General features: G+C 46.6%; 1 protein-coding gene across 3 annotated transcripts in view; it reads right to left on the reverse strand.

Annotated features, from left to right (window-relative positions):
* The window catches only part of AP3D1 (adaptor related protein complex 3 subunit delta 1), a 46,128-nt gene extending 30,015 nt beyond the window's left edge, over nt 1-16,113 (reverse strand). For all 3 annotated transcript variants that reach the window (XM_074927754.1, XM_074927753.1, XM_074927752.1), the window contains exons 1-3: nt 15,748-16,113; nt 913-1,008; nt 141-221 (exon numbers count right to left, since the gene is read on the reverse strand). In XM_074927754.1, the coding sequence (XP_074783855.1) occupies nt 141-221; nt 913-1,008; nt 15,748-15,843 (273 nt within the window). In that variant the 5' untranslated portion in view covers nt 15,844-16,113. The remainder of the gene's footprint in view (nt 1-140; nt 222-912; nt 1,009-15,747) is intronic.
* Nucleotides 16,114-21,270: the final 5,157 nt, after the last annotated feature.

Consider the following 21,270-nt stretch of genomic DNA (forward strand, 5'->3'; position numbering starts at 1 on the left):
ATCCATGTATTACAAAACAATACAATCTACTTCCTTTCTCCTTGAAGAAAGCAAACCAAAAGATGATATACCAATGCATTCATTAGATGCAGTAATGAAACAGCTTGGCTAGTACTGTTGTAGTTACACAGAGAACTCACTTTGAATGTAAACTTCGATGCACTCATGACTTCAATAATATTGAAAGCAGCCCAACTGATGTCGTAGCCCAGCATCTGTAACTGTGAGCAAAAAAGCCAACATAACAAACTAATGAAATAAGAGACTCAAGAAAATAGGTCAAGGTACCTCACAAAACCGAAGATGTAACAAGAATCCAAAAATAATACTATAAGACATCAAGTTTATGAGTAATGTTACATTCTATGCCACTCACAGTAAGTGAAAGATGTCTCGAAGTTCCAACAGAAGCAAGTTTTAAATAGTCTGCATGAATTCCAGGTAACACATATGCAGTTATATAAGCATCATTGTGAAGGGTTTTTTTCCTGGATTTTTAAAATAAAAACCAGAAGAGAACCACAACAACATTTTTAACAGTATTTCCCTCCTCTCCTTCTTGACAAAGGACTGTGCAATGAGAAATAAACACAAGTTTCAAGTGCTCATACAACTATGTGATAAGAAACAATCCAGTTGAAAACAACTTTTAAAAACTGGATTAGTTTTAAATCAGATTAGCTTCCTGACCTATCTCAGTAAAATAAAATTGTACCAATACTAGTGCCAGCACAACGAACAGCCCGACATCACATACATGTGGGAGCACTTCCACCTGCAGCCTGCACTTAAACCAGCCTAAAAACCTGCACTCTAAGGAAAGCAGGCATTCAGACTGAAGACTAGCTCCTAGTCAGCAATCTAGAAAAAAAATAAAGATGCAATTACATTGTACCCCAACAAGGCACTTACGTATGTAAGTTTGCAGACTGCATTTGCTTTCACTGCAATGTTATCCTGCTTGAGCTCCTGCTTGATCTCATCTATGCACTGTGAGATGTATTTTGCCTGAGGAAAACAAACAAAAATTTGTGCTCATTTACCAGTTTTGTAGATTTCTAGCATGTTAGTGGGGAGAAGGAGCAGAACTCATCATTCGCAAGCACCAAATCTCACACACACAGAGTATTTAAGTAAGCACTTAATTCTGAAGAAATTGCTCATTAACAAGAAACACCACAATTCTATTACAAAACCAAAACTACACCGAGGTATTTCTTCAGTGGTTTCCTTTCTCCTCCCTCTCCCTTGCAATTACACTGTTCAGTCTAGAGCTCTAGTTTTGAAGATTTATGAAAAAAGTTGTTTAATGGAGATCACGTACCTAGGGGCCTGAATGAAACCCGGGTTCCACCATTCCTAGAACATACACTGGTCACTTACCTCAACGGGAAGTCAGAGATCAGCTGTGCCTTATGTGTCTAGAAAAAACTATGTCAAATACATTAAAAGCCCACAAATTTAAAATGACTGAATAAAATACTATGAGTTACTCTTCTTTTGGGCATGCTGTATTCAGATGGCACTCCAGGTGTGCACCTACACCAGCCTCACACCTGAAGGACACAGCACACATCTCGTATGGGATGACCCTCGTCACCCACCCCACCCACAGCAAGGACACCCCCTCCCTGCATCACGACTTAAATGAGCAATTTTGCCATTTACACATTTTGACAAGCAACAGTTATTTGTATGAATTTCTAGTAATTCATAGCACCAAATGTCACAATGTTTACATTTAATATTGGTCATTCACTTCTTTCCCAACAATCACATCTGTGCTTGTGGGAGGGATGTGGCAAATGCATGATTAAAAAAATATCAGTACAGATTTTACTTTATAAATAGGGTTAGCTCAGTCAGAGATTCTTTCAGTTCACAATTAATTATGCTTTAAGTACTAAAGGCATCTGCTACAGAAATCATGAAAATTTAAATGTGGCGAAATAATCGCTCTTTAGAAAGCCACACACGCAGCAGGGCATTTCACATCCCATATAAATAAATCAACTGCCAGAGGAACCAGCTCAGAAGAAACAGATTACCTAGTTTCAAAGTAAAATCCTGCCTGAATATCATTACCTTCCTCCAAAAAGATATTTTCAACACAGAATTCTACTGGCCTGCCTTTAATTAACATCTCTCTCCTTGACACTAAATTCTGTGTATTATCCCAACCACTCTTTGGTCTTTTACAGATGTCCTAGAGTGATACTCATGCTTCAAGTCATAAAAGTTTGCTGCTAGAAGAAAGTTATTTTTAATAAATAGCAGGTGACAAAAAGAAATTGTGCAAGGTCTGTAGTGCAAAGAGACACTGCAATGATCTAGGTGAGGAAAGGTAGCAACTGAATTTTAATGCAAGGACTTCATACTCCAAGCAGCAGTTGTGTTACAACAATTTACACTGCCATCATTCGGAGTTTAGCAATGTCAGAATTTGAATCCACCATCAGGATGCAGTGAATGCACATAATTCAGAGGAGCAGCAGCTTCACTGGTTTAGTAGCTTCTGTTGAAGCAGAATAATTTATCTGGCTTTTCTCTCAAACCGTGCACTTACAAAGGAGTAAAAGCGAGCTCCTCCACCGCACTGGTAAGATCAGGTGGAATTACATTTCTTATTTTGAGGCTTTTCGTAAAAGTCTTTGCTGACCTTCACAGAGCTCCTGACTGATCCATTCCTGCAGCCTGTTGACGTCCCTCAAAGAGCAGCAGCCCTGCTCTCCAGCAGAATGTAACTCAGGCTGGATGGAAGAAAGCAGGCAAATGAGCTTACTTGAAATTTAAGATATTTCTAAATGCCTGTATTTAGGATAGAAATACTGTATTTGCAAAGGGAATTTTCACGTTGAGGGAGGGCAGGCTAAACACCAAGCAACCTTTCTTCTACAGACACCCATCTCTTTGCTTGGATACGGGCGAGTGGATCACATCTGCCAACACTGGAGATGGCATTGCCCCCCAAATGCTCAGCAATGTAGAGTCCAGGTGACTTCTTCCCAGAAGCAGAAGATTCAGGATTCTAAACCCTTTGCCTGAGAGTGATTCAGATCCAGACGACATCCACAGGAAGTCTAAAGTCTTGACTATAAACTAAAAAACCTTCTAATATTAGCCAATAAATACTTGATTGGAGATGCTGAAAGAATGACTTACACAACATGCAACTGATCTACAAATACATTGTACCTAGCTTTGAATATTTTATGCACACATAAGAGCACGCTGGGACAGCGTCACAGAATCCTTCACATGTGTATCTCCTTGCCACATCTTCGTCAGCAAGGTCAGCACTGGTTCTCAGTGCAGAATACTAACACGCAGGTTCTTGGTCTTTTTGTCCATAACCAGAAAGCATTATTGTCATTTCCCACAGCATCTATCCCCAAGCTATTTAAACATCAGCTTAGGAGCTGAACACAAACCACAGTGTGACCAAGAGGGGGCAAAAAAAGAGTAAAGTTCAATAATGTACAGTCTGGCACAGCTAAATACAGCTCCTGAGTCACCAGCCACACTCGAGGGCCCAGCAGCCTGCAGGCAAATGCTTGCCTAGCAGTTAGCCTAACACCATGAGCAACTTCTGGAAAAGTAGATTGCAGAACTCCGAATCAGATCTGAAACTAAAAATAAGGGATTTTGAAGAACAGAAATAAATCCTTCCAAAATAGCTGTACTTCAAATGCTAAAAGACTACGAGGAACGAAAGACCCTATATATAGAAAGCTTTAAAGGATCAGCAGGTATTAACTTTTTGTTAATCTCTGTGGAGTAGCACTGTCATGAATGAGCTATATGAAGAAAACTGATTAGTCTCCCACTTAAATCTGAAACCCAACCACCACACCCTAGCCTGATTCGCTACCACATTTAACATCTACATAAATATGAAGGAAACGAGTAGGCGTGTGCAGCTCTTTAGTGGAATCGCTGACCTCCGCAAAGCACCACACAGGAGGCTACACTACACCAAAGCATTTTCACACTGACCCTCAGGTCCCATACTGCAGCCTGCAAACTGTTCAGAGGAGTTAAACTAGACAGTAAGAGGGAGAACAACCACTGGATGCAATGAAGAAAATATGGTAGTCACTCAGCAAGGCCTAAATATTTGCAGGAAAAAAAAATTTACATACCAAAACAGGAAAAAAATGTGGGTATCTTTCCCAGCATTGATTCACTGATAGTTTTTGCATAAATCCTTCTAACACAGCAATTTCCTAGTGTGGTGATTCCAAAGAAATACTTCCCACTATACAACTGGCTCAGTTTTTACTTAAATGCTTTTGAGATCCCACGAAGAAAGGAATGCAAAAGAAAAGTACTTCAGAGTTTATTTATGCTCACAGTATTCATTATATATATACACACATATTTCTGAACTATTAATTCCTTACTAATTCTGTGATAGTCTTATTCGAAGTCTTCCTGGGATGCTACGCACACATTTTGGCTGGTCAACTGAGGAGCACTGCTAAGACAATATTTATAGACCTTTGGCCATTCCCAGCCAGACTGGTTTGAGTAAGCAAGGCAATGACAAGGCTGCCTTTCACTCCTGGTGTAGTCGAGAACAAGCAGAGCCATTAAGCAAAAGAACACCCTCAGAATGATGGCAACCCAGGCAAAGCTGCAAGGCTGCAGTCAGAAGCTGAAGGGCATATGATAACATAGGGAGAAAAGCTGAGAGGAGCTCTTTTATTCGTGCTAGGCTGCCAAGTGGGAAAGGAGCCTTTCCCAGATCAGTGGAAATGCTTCCTTAACGAAATGCTATAGCAACCACTTGGGTGATTGTTTTCTCTCGCCTATCCCTCACAAGGAGGAAGATTACAGAAACACACTCAGAGCAGCACAGCTAAAACCCAAGTAAAGCATGCAGATGTTAGCAGTAATTACTCAAAGCTGTGAATACAGCACAAAGCCGTAACTGTCATTTCTTAATGTATTCCACCAAACAGAGGCAGTAAGCATTTATAGCCATTAATAAAATATACAAGCTAATTTTTAAAATAAGCCCAAACTCCTCCAGAATTCCAAGACCTCAGCTAGAAAATATGTGCATTTAAATGAATGCAAGTGGCTAAAATAATAACGAAGGTATCACAAATCCAACACACAATCCCTTTGAAATGGTGAGGGGGAGGGAAGAAAAAGTGGGTCACGCTAAGAAGCCAAAATGTCAGTTTATAGGATTTCTCATTTCCCAAGACATGTTTTTTGAATTAACTTTGAAAAACACTAGAACTTTATTCCAAGCTCCAGCCAAGACAGAACTTGGGGTTTGCTGACAATTTCAGAGGTGCTCACAAAAGACTGATTTTTTTCTAGCAATAGGTTAACAAAGTAGAAAAAAATCACTAATCTAACTAAACAGCAATTACATTCCTAGGAGATGGGACTCCCTCCCTACAATGTACTTTCATCTGCTGAGAAGACACTAACAATTAGAATGAACATCACTACAGAACCTTTATATTACATTTAATCATGAAAGCTATTAATTTCCAATAGTCTTAAAGAAGCTGTACTCTTATCTCAACCATATACCATCTTCTGAAACCAAGAGAAGACAAACTCATATTCTTACCACTTAGGGTTACAGTCCAGCAAACCAAACGCAGCAGAATTCCTCCACCAAAGTCCTTGTCAGGATCCAGCCTCAACCCACTGGATCTGGTGCAGCTGATTTGAGATTCAAACCTGTCACTTACTGCAACAGCAAAGTGCTCTCCACCCAGATGAAACAGCAAAATGTCAGTGAACATTAGTCCCTATTTCTCTTGCACTTTCAGGGTGAAAAACAGTGTTTTAAGGAAAGGATGATTAACAGCGAACGCTACAAGGAGCAAGATAGGATCTGACATAAATGCGTAACTAGACCATTCTAAAACAGAAAAAGTCTGGAATAAGTAGAACATTAAATATAAACACAAAATATGACATTTCTTTTAAGCACTGTAGGATTTATCTTTTTTGTAGCAGTTTGAGACACAGGCTTGCCTTTAACCTCCATGAAATCACATTGAGTGCAAGCACATGACAATCTCACATGAGAGTAAGATGCTCATTGACAACTGGGCATCTTCCCAAAAAAGGGAAGAACCAGCAACAACTGCCCTTCACTTTTTTAAAATAATCTTAAGAAATACTACCTGTGGAGCACAAGCCATGTGACATGACCACGATGCTTAACACAAAAGGCAGTTACACCACAGACACCTTGTAGAGATGAAGCAACTTTCAAATTTGTTTGTGCTTCAAGCAGAAGATCCTGTTACAAGCACAGCACAGATCAGCTGCCTTTTTCTAATTTAGGAAGGAGGCTGAAAAGGAGTAAGTATCACTTGCCAGTCTTCTAGCAAAACCCCCAAAAGCAGTACTTCACATCAAACACCCCTGAACTAGTCAAATAGACTTTATACATTTATAATTTATATTGACTACAGTACCTGTAACACAAGCATTGTACCATGACAGCACAGAAAAAATGAACTGCAGTAACACACAAGAGCATAACATGCTGCTTTCCACTCACTTGGACACGGTGTTAGAGACAAGTATATTAGATGTTAACTTCTGTCATACATAGCTACAAATATTCTATTATTTGAATACCGTAGAAAAAGCTATTAGAGATAACTGGATCCTTTGTTAAGACTACTCCATGGCCAGATAGAAACGGAATTTGAGGCACATGTGTCCACACAGTATCACTCTCTCAACTAACTTCACTAAAACCATAAACCAAAGTAAATAAGCATATAACACAATATAAGCAATAACTGAGAAACTGCACAACATTCATTTAAGCAGGTTTGCAGCAGCCAAAATAAAACGGTGCAGAGGGTAGTCAGAGGCAATAAAGAGCTCAAAAAACATGTTATAACTTGAAAGGCATTTTGAAAAAGCCAAGCTTATCTTCCACTCATCTGCTGATAAACAGTATTGCTATATGTGTTTTAACATGTTGTAGTTTGCCTTTGCTACCCAGCTTTCCAGGGATTTATTCACTAATCTTGTAGGTAGCCATAAGATCTTTGACCAATGTCCTGTTCTCATCGGTGATAAACACTGGAGGCATGAAGGTGAACCTCTGACATGTCTTTGCAGCAGTCTCCTCCTGTATTATTTCTTAGGAATATGATGCATTATCCACTACCCCCTTGTCTAGTACAATCAAGGCGAGATAGGAAGATTCCTTGGCCAAAGTGATGGAGGAATGCAAAAAGTCTATTTACACTTTTTTCTAATCTTAACCTTTACTGAAATTATACATACCAACTGAAATTTGGCACGATGCATCCATCTATCCCAAATGAATTCAAAGATGAATAAAAGCCTTTGAACCTTATTTTAAAAATTCAGAGGAATACCAGGCAAGTAGCATATATCTACCAGTTTCAGAGCAGATATTAAGCCCAAAGCAGTACAGCACCATAAGGCACTGTAGAAAAAACACGTATAATCTTCTAAACAGGTACGTAACACAGCAGGACTGGATTTAAGAAAAGCAACTGATGTAGAGTTGCAGCTGTTTGTCCAAAGTGATTCCAAGCAAGACCCAGGCCAACACATCCCCCAGACACAGTGAGCACTGCAGCACCCGCAGCATCTCTCCAAGCACCAGGCAGTCTCCCATGGAGAACAGCTTTTTGGCAGTTTACCCAAAGACAATTGAAATATTTCACATGAAAGAGCACCTATGCAGGCAGCTGCAGCACAACTACAGAAGCCATCCTGGAGCACCTCCCCAGGCAGGCTAGTCTGAGATACCAACAAGCAAGTGGGTATTAGAGGGCAGAACACCAAAACATGGGCCAGGGTAATCCCAAACACAAATACAGGCTGGGCAGAGAATGGATAGAAAGCAGCCCTGAGGAGAAGGACTTGGAGGTGTTGGTTGATGAGAAGCTCAACATTACCCAGCAATGTGCACTCACAGCCCAGAAAGCCAACTGTACCCTGGGCTGCACCCAGAGCAGTGTGGGCAGCAGGGCGAGGGGGGGAATTCTCCACCTCTGCTCTGCTCTCATGAGACCCCCCCTACAGTGCTGGGTCCAGCTCTGGAGTCCCCAGCATCAGAAGAACAAGGATCTGCTCAAGCAGGGCCAGAGGAGGCCATGAAGATGATCAGGGGAATGGAGCACCCCCCTGTGAGGACAGGCTGAGAGTTGGGGGGTTCAGCTGGAGAAGAGAAGGCTCCGGGGAGACCTTAGAGCGGCCCCACAGGGCTGAAAGGGGCTGCGGGAAAGGGGGGAGGGACTCTGGATCAGAGAGTAGGGATAGGACAAGGTGTAATGGTTTTAAACTGAAAGAGGGCAGGTTTAGATTAGATATAAGGACGAAATTATTCCCTGTGAGGGGGGTGAGGCCCTGGCACAGGTTGCCCAGAGCAGCTGTGGCTGCCCCCTCCCTGGCAGGGTTCAAGGCCAGGTTGGACGGGGCTTTGGGCAACCTGGGCTAGTGGAAGGTGGCCCTGCCCGGGGCAGGGGTGTGGGACTAGAGGAGCTTTAGGGTCCTTTCCAACCCAAAGCGTTCTAGGATTCTGTGAAAATGGTCCAACATAAATCAGTAAGTATGTATCATCATCAAGGCTCCAGAGATGCCCCTTAATGCATCTCCAGTCTGATCAGTCCCTTAGTATAAATGTCTCCAGTCTGATCACAGTATTTGTTAATTTAATTGCATGGCAATTAAACAATCCTCAGGGGCCTGTGCTAAATCATACCTGAGCAGACAACTTTTAAGACCAGAAAGATGCGTCAGATAAAAGTGCTTATCCCTGCAAACACAAGATGTACTCAAACTTTTATTTTCACATTACTATGCAAAAAGCTGTGCAAGTACTTGTACAATAGATTTTTCAATTTGCTAGTTTCAGACATATTTCTGTGCATAATTTCAGGCTTTGACAAAGGTAGGCTTCATTACAAGCACGCGTTTTGTTGTATGTGCAGGAAACAGTCACTTCCTTCTAAGAAACTAAAGTAGCTATTGTTTCCGAGACTCAGCGGACTGGGATTAGTTCAGAGGGAAATATCACAAAGTAAGATGCTTCATGATGTATTAGTACTATATAAACATGTAACACTGAAAATGTTACAAAGATGTAACACTGATTTATGCAAAGCTACAAGTACTTCTCAGTTACAGAAAGGTAAGAAGGACAACCAACAAAATGATGGATCATGGCCATCGCTGACTTCTTAAATTTACTACAAATATTTGTGTAATTAATAGCAAATTTGTTCACCTATTCCCTTCTGTACAGTCATAGCACTTGCCCTAAACAAACATATTCCTCAAGGTTGAAGCTTAGTCACACCGTGGTAGCTAGAAGCGGTGTATTTTATGCAATCTGAATTTGCCATGAAGATTGAGCCCACCGGAAGAAAGTTTCACACACCCACATTGATGACTACTTCCCTTTACACACCTTATAACAAGCAATCTCTCAGTGAAAGCTAACAGGTTTGAACACCTAGTTCATAAAATAAACATCAATAAAAAGGAAACAGCTAAGACAAAAACCAGCACTCAACTACGTGGTCTACAAACTCCATTTGATCGGCCTACTGGCCAGCCACCGAGGAGGTAACCTGGTATGAATCAAACATTTTTTTCATGCTCGGTTACACTTCAGTATTCAACAGGACTCGTAAGCATTGTCAGTTATTCTGAACGTACGCTCCTTATTTAAAAAAGCACTCAACCACCTTTATGAGCTACTAAATGCTACCACTAACCATGTTATTTTCTGCACCTTTTACCTTGTTCAAATGTCTTTATACTTCTTCTCACCTGGATTTGAGCAGACTCCCCTTTAGGTTATGAAAACATTTCTATTTTTTAGCATGAACGATCAGGTTTTTTTAATAATCCAAGGAACAAAAATGCTTCTTTGTAACTGGTCCCATGACTTGGTGCATGTTGTTTAATGCCGCCCTTGCTGCTCTTCACATACACCAGAAACAGGATACGCCACCAAAGACCATTTCTAAGTGAAAGACCTAACGGTACTTTTTGTACACCAAACATATTCACTAACCCACATGACAGAGGAAGAGGTTTTTCAGTGACTTTTGTGGACACTGATGACATCAGAGGAAATCACAAAAGCCCCCATTTTCTGCACTGGGACAAAGACAGCTGCATTAAAATACATCAAATCAACTCTGAAGATGACCACAGGACAGAAATGTAGTTAGTGTCTTTATTCTACTTTGCTCTTTCTGGCTGTTCTTCCACTGGCCTCACAAAGATGCAGTGCATGGGCCACACCATTTCTTCAGATGAGGTACCGGAAAGCTCTTCCTTTCCCCTGGACCTGCCTAGGCAGAATTTTTTTTACACATATGCAAGAAAGCAATCTGGAGCATTTCAAACCCTCAGAAGAGAAGGCTACAAAAGGATCTGGACTTGGAACAAAGCTATTAGCCCCACTTACGCCACAGCCAATTAAGTAATATTTAACACAGTAGAAAGCAAGAAGCTAATGAAAGGCAGCACTAATGCAAAGCCTCAGCTGCTCTCTGCTTGTAATCACACAAGAAAAAGCCCACATCTTGGCTCATGTTCCATGGCTCCAGGCCCTTTATTTTCCGTGACACAGCAGGTAAGGCAGGGACGCTGTTACATCGGCCCTTTCTACCTTAAAGACCACTACTAGTCTGCTTTGTTACCAACCGGTGTGAGGTCCTTATCCAACCCTCTTTTGTGTATTGTTTCTATTTCCGACTTTGTCTTTTCCAGTGATTCACATGCTCAAAGAATTAACAATAGCAACTCTAGATCCACTTGAAAGTGGGTGGAATAATGAGCTCCCTTCAAAGATATTAACACACATATGACAAGCAGTAACTGATCGAGCACCAGTGACTGAAAGAGCTGTCTGTCATCAATGAACTGCACGTTGCCTATCAGTTGGGCTGCTTTTTCAGTCTTGGGTACCAGCAAGCTTTTCAGCATTCCTCAAAATTCCCCAACTGTGTTCTACCCCATATCCTTTACCACTAGATACTAATACTGCAACAGTGGTTAGAGGCCAAGCTGTCAGAAGACCACAGCATTAGATGGTCTTCAGCCTTGATGACAGGCTGCACCCAAAAGATATTTCTGATGTTAAAAGATTCCTCAAAACTCCTTACATCATCATTTCAGCTGAAAACACATCAGAGAAGTAGCTGGAAGTGTGCAGTCAAGCACAGCAGCCCTATATTTAGAAGAAAAGGGTTTTTTAACAATACAAGTTCACTGTCCTTAGGTAACTAAGAAGTGAGGAGGACACAGTAAGCCCGGTCTTTGAGCAGTGAAATACGTATTTCACAGCATGAACACTCAACACATCTCTCATTTAGCATTATATTATCAACTGAAATTATTTTTTTTTTCCAAACAGAAACACTGATTGTTCTTTTTGCTCTTCCAACTTGCTTCTGTACGAAACAACTTCTTAAATATTAAGCGAGCAACAAGATACTTATCACCAAACATTACACACGAGAAGATGTGAATATTTTAATATGCTTTTTCCTGAAAGTAATGATTACCAAAAACATTAAGTGCTAATCCTGGCACACAAGCAGCACATTCTCTGAAAGAAGAGGGAGGCAATTTTCTCAAAGTTATGAGAGAAGTACACAGACATTTCGTGCAGGACTTTTTTTAACTCCTCCTCACTCCTTAAATGTGATCCAGTAAATCAAAGGCACTTGAAACAGAGGGTTATGGTCTGAACAGGACAAAGCACCACTCACTTAACATCTCTGTTTCTGTTATTGTATCATCTCAGTTTTATAAAGGAACCTCTCACCATAGCATCTGACAGTAGGTTCCTTATTGGGAGCAACAAACTTCTTAACTGCAAATGCAAAACACTGTGCAAGAGCCAAAGAGCATAAAAGGATTATCCCTTCCTTTATTCCACATTCAGGAGAACACCCCTAAACAGAAATAATTTCTCAGTTTGGGATATCTAGGAAAAAAATCCGTTCTATTTTTAACAGCCTATGGTACAAGTCATTCCCCCCTTGAGCCTCCTCTGTAGCACATCCATAAAAAGTAGGCACAAAATGGGAGAAGTTATTCCATAGGGTACAAACCCACCTAATAACAGGTGAAAGACTAACTGCTTTCACTATCAAGAGGATTAATTTTCCAAATAAAAGAGAGAATGAGATATTCTCAGTGCAGACTGGGGGAGAACAGAGCAAGATCAAGTCTTTCTTGCACCTTTGGCTTTCCCTCAAACTTTGAACTGGCACTGGGAGACACCACAGGGATTAAAGCACCTGTACAGTGTTGAAAAGTAAATACAACACGTCAAACTAGGAAAAAATCTAATGCTGTTCTGCTACCTCATTCTTTCCATACTAGCGTTTACTTTGCAAAGGGATGATGCAGCTCCAATTTTCCCCAGAAGACTGGAAAATAGACAGAGTATGTCTGCACAGAAAAGTGACTGTGTCAGCTAACTCCTATCCCTTACCTCTCATCCTTACAGAAGACCATCACTTCAGTTTCAGGGTTTTAAACATAAATGGGTCAGCTTTAGACACAGACAAGAAACTATAATTAAAATGACCCTTGACAGGTAATTAAGCACTGCAGCAGAGATGCGAGCTAAAGTGTCAGACAGCCTCCAGCACCCTCTCAGTTCCTCCAGTGAGCTGAGGAGAACTCTTAAAATTTATTGGGAAAGAGCTTATGGTGCTCCATTTGCTTCACAACAAGCCTTGGGGTATGCACTTAAGAGTCCCAGCAATACAGGATGAACATATAATCACCAAGCAAAAATGCAGCAGGTCTACTGAAAAGCTGCATTGAGAAACCCACGTTTGAATCAAGGCGACAGCCATTTGGAGCATCCTGCACCACAAACACTTCCTCAATGCCTGTGAAATACCAGAGAGACCCACTTGTGTCAGTACCTGCAGAGGAACTGGAAAGGAATAAATCTTACTATCTCCTATCTACCAGGAGAGACTGCCCAGAAAGATGGAAGGAAAAAAGTGATGGCAAAATTTCCATATGATTGAGTTCCAAAAGATAAGAACCAACACATGACAGAAATAAACCTTCTGCAAAAAGCATAACTAAATCCAAAGTCAAAGCAATAATCACAACTTCATTTCTTCCCACGTCATTTTTATTTAACAATCACAGTACCTCCCCTCCAGAGACATCCCTTTCCTAGAGTAACTCTTGCTGAGCTGAGATCAACAGCTAATATCCTTGGCATCAAAGCACACTGCTGTTTGTTTAAAACAAATTCACCCTTCTGAATAGGACAGAGTGTGTGTCTTAAGCTTCAACACTTATCTTGAGACACACAGATGTTGGCTTAACAACTATGTTCAGTATTGGAGCAACATTTAACAGATGCAATGAACAATGGAAGCCCTGTAGAAAAAGGAGGAAGAATGTTTTGCAGTTACTTCCTCAAAAATACAATCTGATTTTGTAACGTCACCTGAAAATTAGCAAATGTCCATGACCATTGCCTGTGAAGCACTGAATCAATGCCCAGCATCTTAACAGCAGAAGGTTTACAGCTAGCTGAGCTAGAAAAAGCAACAGTCCTGTGCTGTTTGCAGCCACTCTATGTAATCAAGCAAAGTCTCTGAAGGATTCTGAAACTCTCTATACTACAGCAAACACACATTTCATCAGTGCAATGTCTACTGAGCAGCTGAACACATCCTGAAGTTCAGGTTTTAATTTTTTCTGTGCACACAAGGATATAAAAAGGAACCATCCCTACAGTTACCTATTTTAAAATCTCACAACTTGTATTTCAAACTAAAGAGCTACCATCGTTTAAAATACTAACATGCTACAGTCCAATTGTAATTGGCATTGGCCTCTTACAGGAAGATATAACACAGAGGCTTTGACATCACTGAATCCTCAAGAGCATGCATACCTGTATAACTTCCTTCAAATATACAGAGCCCTACCAAATTGTCTGAGGAGTATTTTTTCCTAACTCCAAAGGAGATCAAAGCCAATGCATTTTAACTATTTTTTGTCACAGACTGAGAACGAACTTGGTATTGGCTTACGATGCACAGAACTTGTTAATCCTGACTGTGTAACAGATCTTGTGCTCTTTTTGAAGTCCTAGAAAAAGGAGCTATCTGTCACAAAATTATTTTAGAGATGAAAACAGTATGTTCAATCCTCCTCAGAGAGGACTGGTGACACAAAGGCCTGGACCAGCCTGGACCTTCATCAGGGAGATCCTCAGAGGTTTGACAGTTAATGGAATATTCTTTTGTGCATAGGACAGAAAATGAAGTATATTTACTAAAAGCAGCATAACATACAAACTGGGCCTACATGTGCTATGGGGAAGTGCTCCGTAGAAATACTGTTCTCCTGTTCCAGCTTTGAGTATAACACAGTAAGTGTCCACATAAACATGCTGTTTCCACTTCTCCATGTAGTTTCCCACGTTTTGCAGAAGTAGTTTCCCACATTTTGCAGGGCACTACACTTCACAGTAGCACTACTTTCCTCTGTCACCAAATCAATACCCATAAATTTAACATATGCTAAAATTAAAATGTAAGTTTCTAGGGTATCATCACAAACAAATAACACCTTGTCCTGTGCACAACAGACTTAAAAGCCATTTAAACATCCAAGTGGTCTGGAAGTTGCATTCTGCGTTTCAGCCCAACAGCACCAGTAATGAAGACCGGTTCTCTAAATTAAGTATTTAGTTTAGTTACATGTTTACAACTTTTCCAGATACTTTTCATAGCCGATACAATTTGGATACTGCACTGGTATGAAGGGATCTTGTAGTTTATAAATAATTTTAGCCTATCACTAACTCCACAGCAACTCACTGAGTTCCCAGCAAAGTGTAACTGTTCGGCCATTCATAAGAAAGCTTCTAAGGCCATGACTACTTACTTGAAGATGAACATAAATGATATCCTTAGTGTCCGTTACTTCCCAATTAACATGTGACACTTCAATGTGGAAAGTCTCACATAACATGTTCTTGATGACTAATTATTTCACCTATACTAATTTTCTGATCACGTGCCTCTAATACAAGAGAGAATAACAGGCCAACACATCCAATTGCTTTCTGCCTACAAAAGCTTTGAAACAAGGAAATACATTCTCATCAGAAGGTATACAACATGAATAATTTAAAAGCTGAATTATGACTGAACTCAGCTTTCCTGTATATCAGCTTCACAATGAAGAATATAGAGTTGACTAGAGTAGTTGACTGTAGTGCGGTAATAAATAATTCCTCTATTTTAAATATACATATATATATATCAGGGATCTCAACCCCACAGTAACACCAATGGGAAAGTGAATAGCAAGCATGACCCTCCCTCATCCTCCTTTTCAACTCATCGCTCCCCCAATGATTTCCTGCCCTCCCACAGTCTTTCCCTCTGGCCTACACCCCAGCGTCATCTTCCTCCTTTTGATTCCTGCTTCCACCTTCCCCAAAACAACATCCCCTTTCCGGGGTGGCCAAGACACCCGGCTGCTTCTGGGCCTGGTGCAGCCTCCCCTGCGGACAGCGGGGCGGAGGCAGGCTTCCACCCTCCCCGACCGCCCGGAGGTGCAGGACCTGCCCGGGAAACGGGTGACAGCCAGCACGGAGGGATGAGGGAGGCCCGGGCCGGAGCGAAGGGGAGCCGGCCACGCCAGGACCCGCCGAGGGAGACCGGCAGCCCCTCCGCGACGGGGGCCGGGTGCGCTCACCTCGTCCTCCTTGTGGTTGCGGATTCCGCGCACCAGGTCCTGCAGGTTCTTGTCAAACATACGGTCGATGCTGCCCTTCACCATCTTCAGCGCCATGGCGGCGGGGCCGGGCCGGGCCGCGGGGCCTGCGCTGGGGCTGAGGGGCCGGGCCCAGCCGAGGGGGCCGCCGCGGCTCCTGCTACCGCTAAGAGCCGAGTGAGACCTGCGGGCCCGGGCCGCTCACATCCCGGGCGGGGAGGCGGGGGGGCGCGGGCGGTGCTCGCCCCCGGCGCGGCGTGGCACAAGGCGGGCGGCAGGCAGGGGCGGCCCCGGCGCCCGCAAACCCCAGCTCCGGCTCCGCTCGGCCTCCAGCGCCTGACAAAATGGCGGCCGGTCAGCTGAGGGTTTGGCCCCGCCCCCGCCCGCCTGACCACGCCCTGACCACGCCCCCGACGAGCGAGCCCACGCCCCCGACAGCCCGCCCCGCGCCCGCCAGCGCCGGCCGCGTCACCGCTACCGCTAACCCCGCCCCCCGACCGGCCTCGCCCCGCCCCCGACTGGCCCCGCCCCCGCGGGGCGCTCCCGCAGGTCCCACGTGGCGGGGGGGGAGCGGGGACACGCGTGGGGCCGTGACATGGCTGCGGCGGGGCCCCGCGGGCAGGCGGAGCTCCGGCCTCTCCCCTGTGCCCGTGGGCGTCGTTAATGGCCGCAAAACTGATAAAGCCAAATTTGGGCCGTGTCCCTCGTGGGGAGGCAGCTCCACAGGCAACCGCCCCACGGGGAGCGAGCGCCAACCTCCGTGGTCACCTAAAACTCGTGGTGACTTGGGCAGCCGCTTAAGTTTAGTCACCTATTTATTTCCCCGGGTGACAAGGGCCAACGTGGGAGACCTGTGACAAGTGACGGGCGGCGGGTGACGGTGACGGGCGGACACAGAGCCTCGTGGGTGGCACCATGACTGTGGGCACGGAGCGGGCAGCAGTTCAGCTTCCCTGCGGCCGCAGCTCGTCCTCCACCCACATGCTGAACACCCGCATCATCCCTGTACGTGTGTCTGCCGGGGGGTGACGTGTCCCTCTGCGGGTGGGTGGTGCCGTGGAACAGAGAGAGAAAAGGAACCGGAGAGGAGCCGCTTTCCCACCCCACCTTCATCTCCAGAGCAGGATTCCAGCCTCTGGGAAAGGAAAGGAATAAATGGAAAGGACCTTGAGAATGAAAAGGAGACGTGACCTTGCCAAGATCTGCCTGGGATTTTGAACTGCTTTATGACAGGGGGAAGGGAAAGGATTTCTGTTTGCTCCAAGTGTTTTTCCCCTTTGTTCTCTGTCTTCAGATTCTGACTTACAGTTTGTTTTTGTTGGGCCCTGGCAGAAGAATGGAGCCCATGGGTTTGTTTTTGTTTTATTCAGAAATAGCTACAGACATCAGCTCCTACGCATTAGGTTTCCCATTTTAAGGGAAAAAGTCAAAGGGTAAGAGTTATGTTCATAGGAGCCCTCCTAGTACAGACAACATCCACATACCTCAGATGAGGTGGTGGGTTGAGAAGGGGTGGCTGTGCCCACCCACGCTGCCACCACCCCCTGCAGCCATCTCCCTGCTGCTGTGCCGGTGCTGCTCTCTGAGGAGGTCTGCCAGAAACCTTGCAAAAATCCCTGATTTTAACCCAAACTGTTTCAGTGGCTCCGTTGAAGCCCAGGTCCACGCACCATTACACCATCACACGCTGTCACACCGTCACACCATCACACCCCATCACACCTGCAGGACAGGGCCAGGCATGGAGCCCAGGCGGGGAGATGCAACACCACAACGAACTTCCCCCCCCCCCACCAAACCTCCCGCTGCAGAGCAGGAGCTGGGCAGGAGAGCTGCAGCAGCACCCCAGGGCAGGGTGCTGGGGACCGAGCACATGGGGAAAGTCTCCTACAGATGAATTTTTAACTCAGGACTTGATCCCCCCAGTCTGAGTTTCCAAGGATTTCTCCTCCTGGAGCGGCCTGATTTGTTTCAGCCTTAAAAATTTGGGGCAGTGATGACCTTTTCACTTTTCTTCCTCCAAAGCCTGAAGGGTTTGAAATTCCTTTACAATCACCCTTAATTAAGAGCATGGCTCTAACCTTAGTCGTTGCCATAGGTATTATCTAAAGCCCTTAAAACTCCCAGCTTCTGTCTCTTACAGCTTTTGCAGCTCAGATTTTTTTTTTTTTTTTAAATGCATAACGCCACCTCCTGTTTCTGCTGTTGTAATTTCACAGGCAGCTTTGGGAAGGAACTTTCAGGGAAGGAACTTTCCCACTTGCAGCTGCGACTCCTCCAGCCACTGGCCGTAAGCAGCCCTAAGGGATGCTGTGCCATGGGCGAGCTCTAGCCATGGGCTACCAAGTCCTGGTGGCTGTCAGTGGGAGAACACAAGCCCGGCCATTGCATCCCTGATGGAGCTGGACCTGAGCTGATCAGTTCAGGGCCTGATCCTCTTTTTTACGAGCAGATGGGACTTTTGTGAATTTTCTCGCTGTCTGGCGGCACTTGGCTGTCCCCACACTCAGAGGGCTCCATGGGTCTCATTGCCCAGGCTCCATCCCAACAAGGATTAACGAGACATGGTTTGCATTATGTTAATTGCTCTCTTCATGTAAACTGATGTAGGGGAAAGAAAGATGAAACTGGTGCTACTCAGCCTCTAAGGGCAAAATCAGGATTTTCTACAAAAGCTGGACTCAGGCTGGGCTCCAGCAACTGTTGCAGCACAGGAGTGGCCTCAGGACCATGATGCTGCACTGGCCAGGTCCGGTGTCACCGGTCCCAGGGCCACGCACATCCACCCCCCTGTCCCCAGAGGAGGGGCAGACACGGGCAGGGTGCGCCCAGTGCCTGGCCAAGGCCGGGGGCTGCGGCAGCCTGAGGGCACCCGGTCGCTGCCCTGTGGCACATCCCTGCCCCTCGCTGCTGGCCCAGGCACAGGTGGGGCGATGGGTGCCTGATCTGGGGTGATGAGTGCCCGTGATGGGGTGCCCATGCTAGTGTGTCTGTGTTAGGGTGACTGTGCTGGGGTACCCATATTGGGGTACCCCATGCTGGGGTGCCCGTGATGAGATGCTCGTGACAGGATGCCTGTGACAGTGTGCCTGTGTTCAGGTGACTTTGCTGGCGTGCCCCATGCTGGGGTGTTCATATTGGGGTGCCCCATGTTGGGGCATCCTTGATGAGATGCCCATGATGGGGTGATGGCGCTGGGGTGCCTGCTTCGGGGTACCCTGTCCCCAGGTGACCATCCTGGGGTGCTCAAGTCAGAATGCCCGTGCTGGGGTGCCCCATGTTGCGGTCCCCACGCCAAGGTGCCCGTGACAGGAAGCCCGTGGTGGGATGCCCATTCTGGGGTGCCCCATGCCCTTTGCCCATATCGGGGTGCCCCCTCTTGGGGTGCCTGTGTTGGGGTGCCCGTGGCAAGGTGCCCTGTGCCGGGATGTCCGTGGTGGGGTGCACGTTTTGGGGTGCCCATGTTGGGGTGCCCCGTGTCGGGGTGCCCGTGTTGCTCCGGCTCAGCCCCCGCGCTCGGTCCCGCTCCGCTGCCTGCCCCGGTCGGCGACCCCCGACCCTCCCTGCCCGGCGCTGCGCTCCGCCGCCTCCCGTTCTGTCCCCGCGAGATGGCGCCGGCGGTCCGGGAGAACCGGGGCAGGAGGGAGGGGACGACACACGACGGCGGGACCTGCCGGGGGTGGGGGACCCGCGTAGGTTCCCCCGTGTCGAGGGGGCAGGGAGGGACCCGCGTCTGGGCGATGTGTGCCCCGCGTTTGGGTGGGGGAGCTGGGTGCTCATGTTTGGGTGATGGGTGCCTCATGTTTTTGTGATGGGTGCCCCATGTTTTGGTGGAGTCAATGGGTGCCCCATGTTTGGGTGGGGGTAAGGGGTGCTCAGGTTTGCGTGATGGGTGCCCCGTGTTTGAGTGGGGGTGATGGGTGCTCGTGTTTGGGTGATGGGTGACTCCCGTTTAGGCGATGAGTGTCCCACGTTCGGGTCACCCACATTAGGGTGATGGGTGCCCCGTGTGTGGGTGACGGGTGAGCTGTGGGGCAGGGTGTGGGGGCAGCTGGTGTCCCCGTGGGCCAGGCACAGAGCGGGGCACCCAGCCAGCCGGCGCTGCGGGGACAAGGGACCCATTCAGGCGGCTGCTTTTTGCTTCTCCGGGCCCTGCAGCGGGTGACTCGGGTCTGGCACCGCTCAGCACAGCCCCCTCGCCCCCCACCCTCCCAGTGCCTCCACAGTCCCCCCCTGAAATGGGGGTGCAGAGCCAGACGCAGTGGGGACGGTGCTGTCCCGGAGCAGATACAGAGCCCGAGGATTAAATACTGTGGCCTCATGCTCAAAAATTCCACGTCTGATTCCTCACTTGAAAGTGGTTGCACATGATGCCAGGCTGGAGTGGGCACAGCCCAGCAAGCTGGAGGCTGGGGAGACTCTCGGGGTGCTGTGGAAAGCTCAGCACAGCACTTCCCCTGCCTGCAAAATGGAGCTGGGGTGCCCCCAGCCCTGGCTGCCTCCTGTGGTGTGTGCAGGGGGGGCAGGAGTTGTCACATCTGACCAAGAGACGTCCTGGGGACAAACACTGCCCAGCTGCTTGAGCCAGCTCCGAGCTTGCAAGCCCCAAGCGCTGGGGACAAAAAAGGGCGACGGAGGTGGGAGGCAGCTGCGGGGACCTGGTTTGGCCTCTCTGTCCCTGCACGGGGTCATGGCTGTGCCAGGGGCTAGGGCAGGGCAGAGGGTCCCCGCATGGATCCCGCAGCCCCGGGTGTTCTCCAGCAGCGTGGTGTTTGCTAACGCACATCAGGGCTGGTGGTGCCGGGAGATTCAAGCTCCAACAGAGCCAAAAAGGATGAGATTGGATTTTTTTTTTTCTGTGGCAAAGTAGAGCTCTGACAGACACCTCCCAGGGCAGGGCAGGAGGGAGCTGGGTGGGTTTCCCTGACTCTGGGCTCTGCCTGGGGGTTCAGCAGCTCCCAAGCAAAGCCCAGTTCAGCTCCACAACGCCCAGTCGGCCCTGGCCCACAGCAGCTGTGCCAGCACTCCGGCAGAGCTGGGTTTTCCAGCAACAGCCGAGCAAGTGGGTGTGAACGGGTGCCTGCACGCACCAGGGAGATGCCTAGTCCCCAGATTTTGGGGAACTACAGGTGCCGGACAGTCCTGGACTCAGCGTGGAGTTGAGAGCCACTGTTTTGTGCCTGCACGTTAGCCTCAGCAGTGGGAGAAACCCCTTTGGGGTTTTAACTTCAGCCCAACTGGGTTTGGGCTTTCCCAGGACGCTTGACCATGCTCACCCACTGGATTAGTCCCCCACCCGTGCAGTGCAGCAGCTCGTGGACCTGCTCTTCCATCCCGCTGCAGTCTGGCTCCCGGCTGGGCTCAGGTGCTGTTTCATGGTGACTCACGGGCACATGGGCCAGCCCGCACGGCCAGTGGCAGCCCATGAGCACAGAGCCAGGGCATAGCTCCGGTTCAGAGGCACCTTCCTTTGGGCTGCCCAGTGTGGCAGCCTGGAGGCCAGAG

The sequence above is a fragment of the Athene noctua genome, chromosome 27 (genome assembly GCF_965140245.1).
Source record: "Athene noctua chromosome 27, bAthNoc1.hap1.1, whole genome shotgun sequence".
In the NCBI taxonomy this organism is placed as follows: Eukaryota; Metazoa; Chordata; class Aves; order Strigiformes; family Strigidae; genus Athene; species Athene noctua.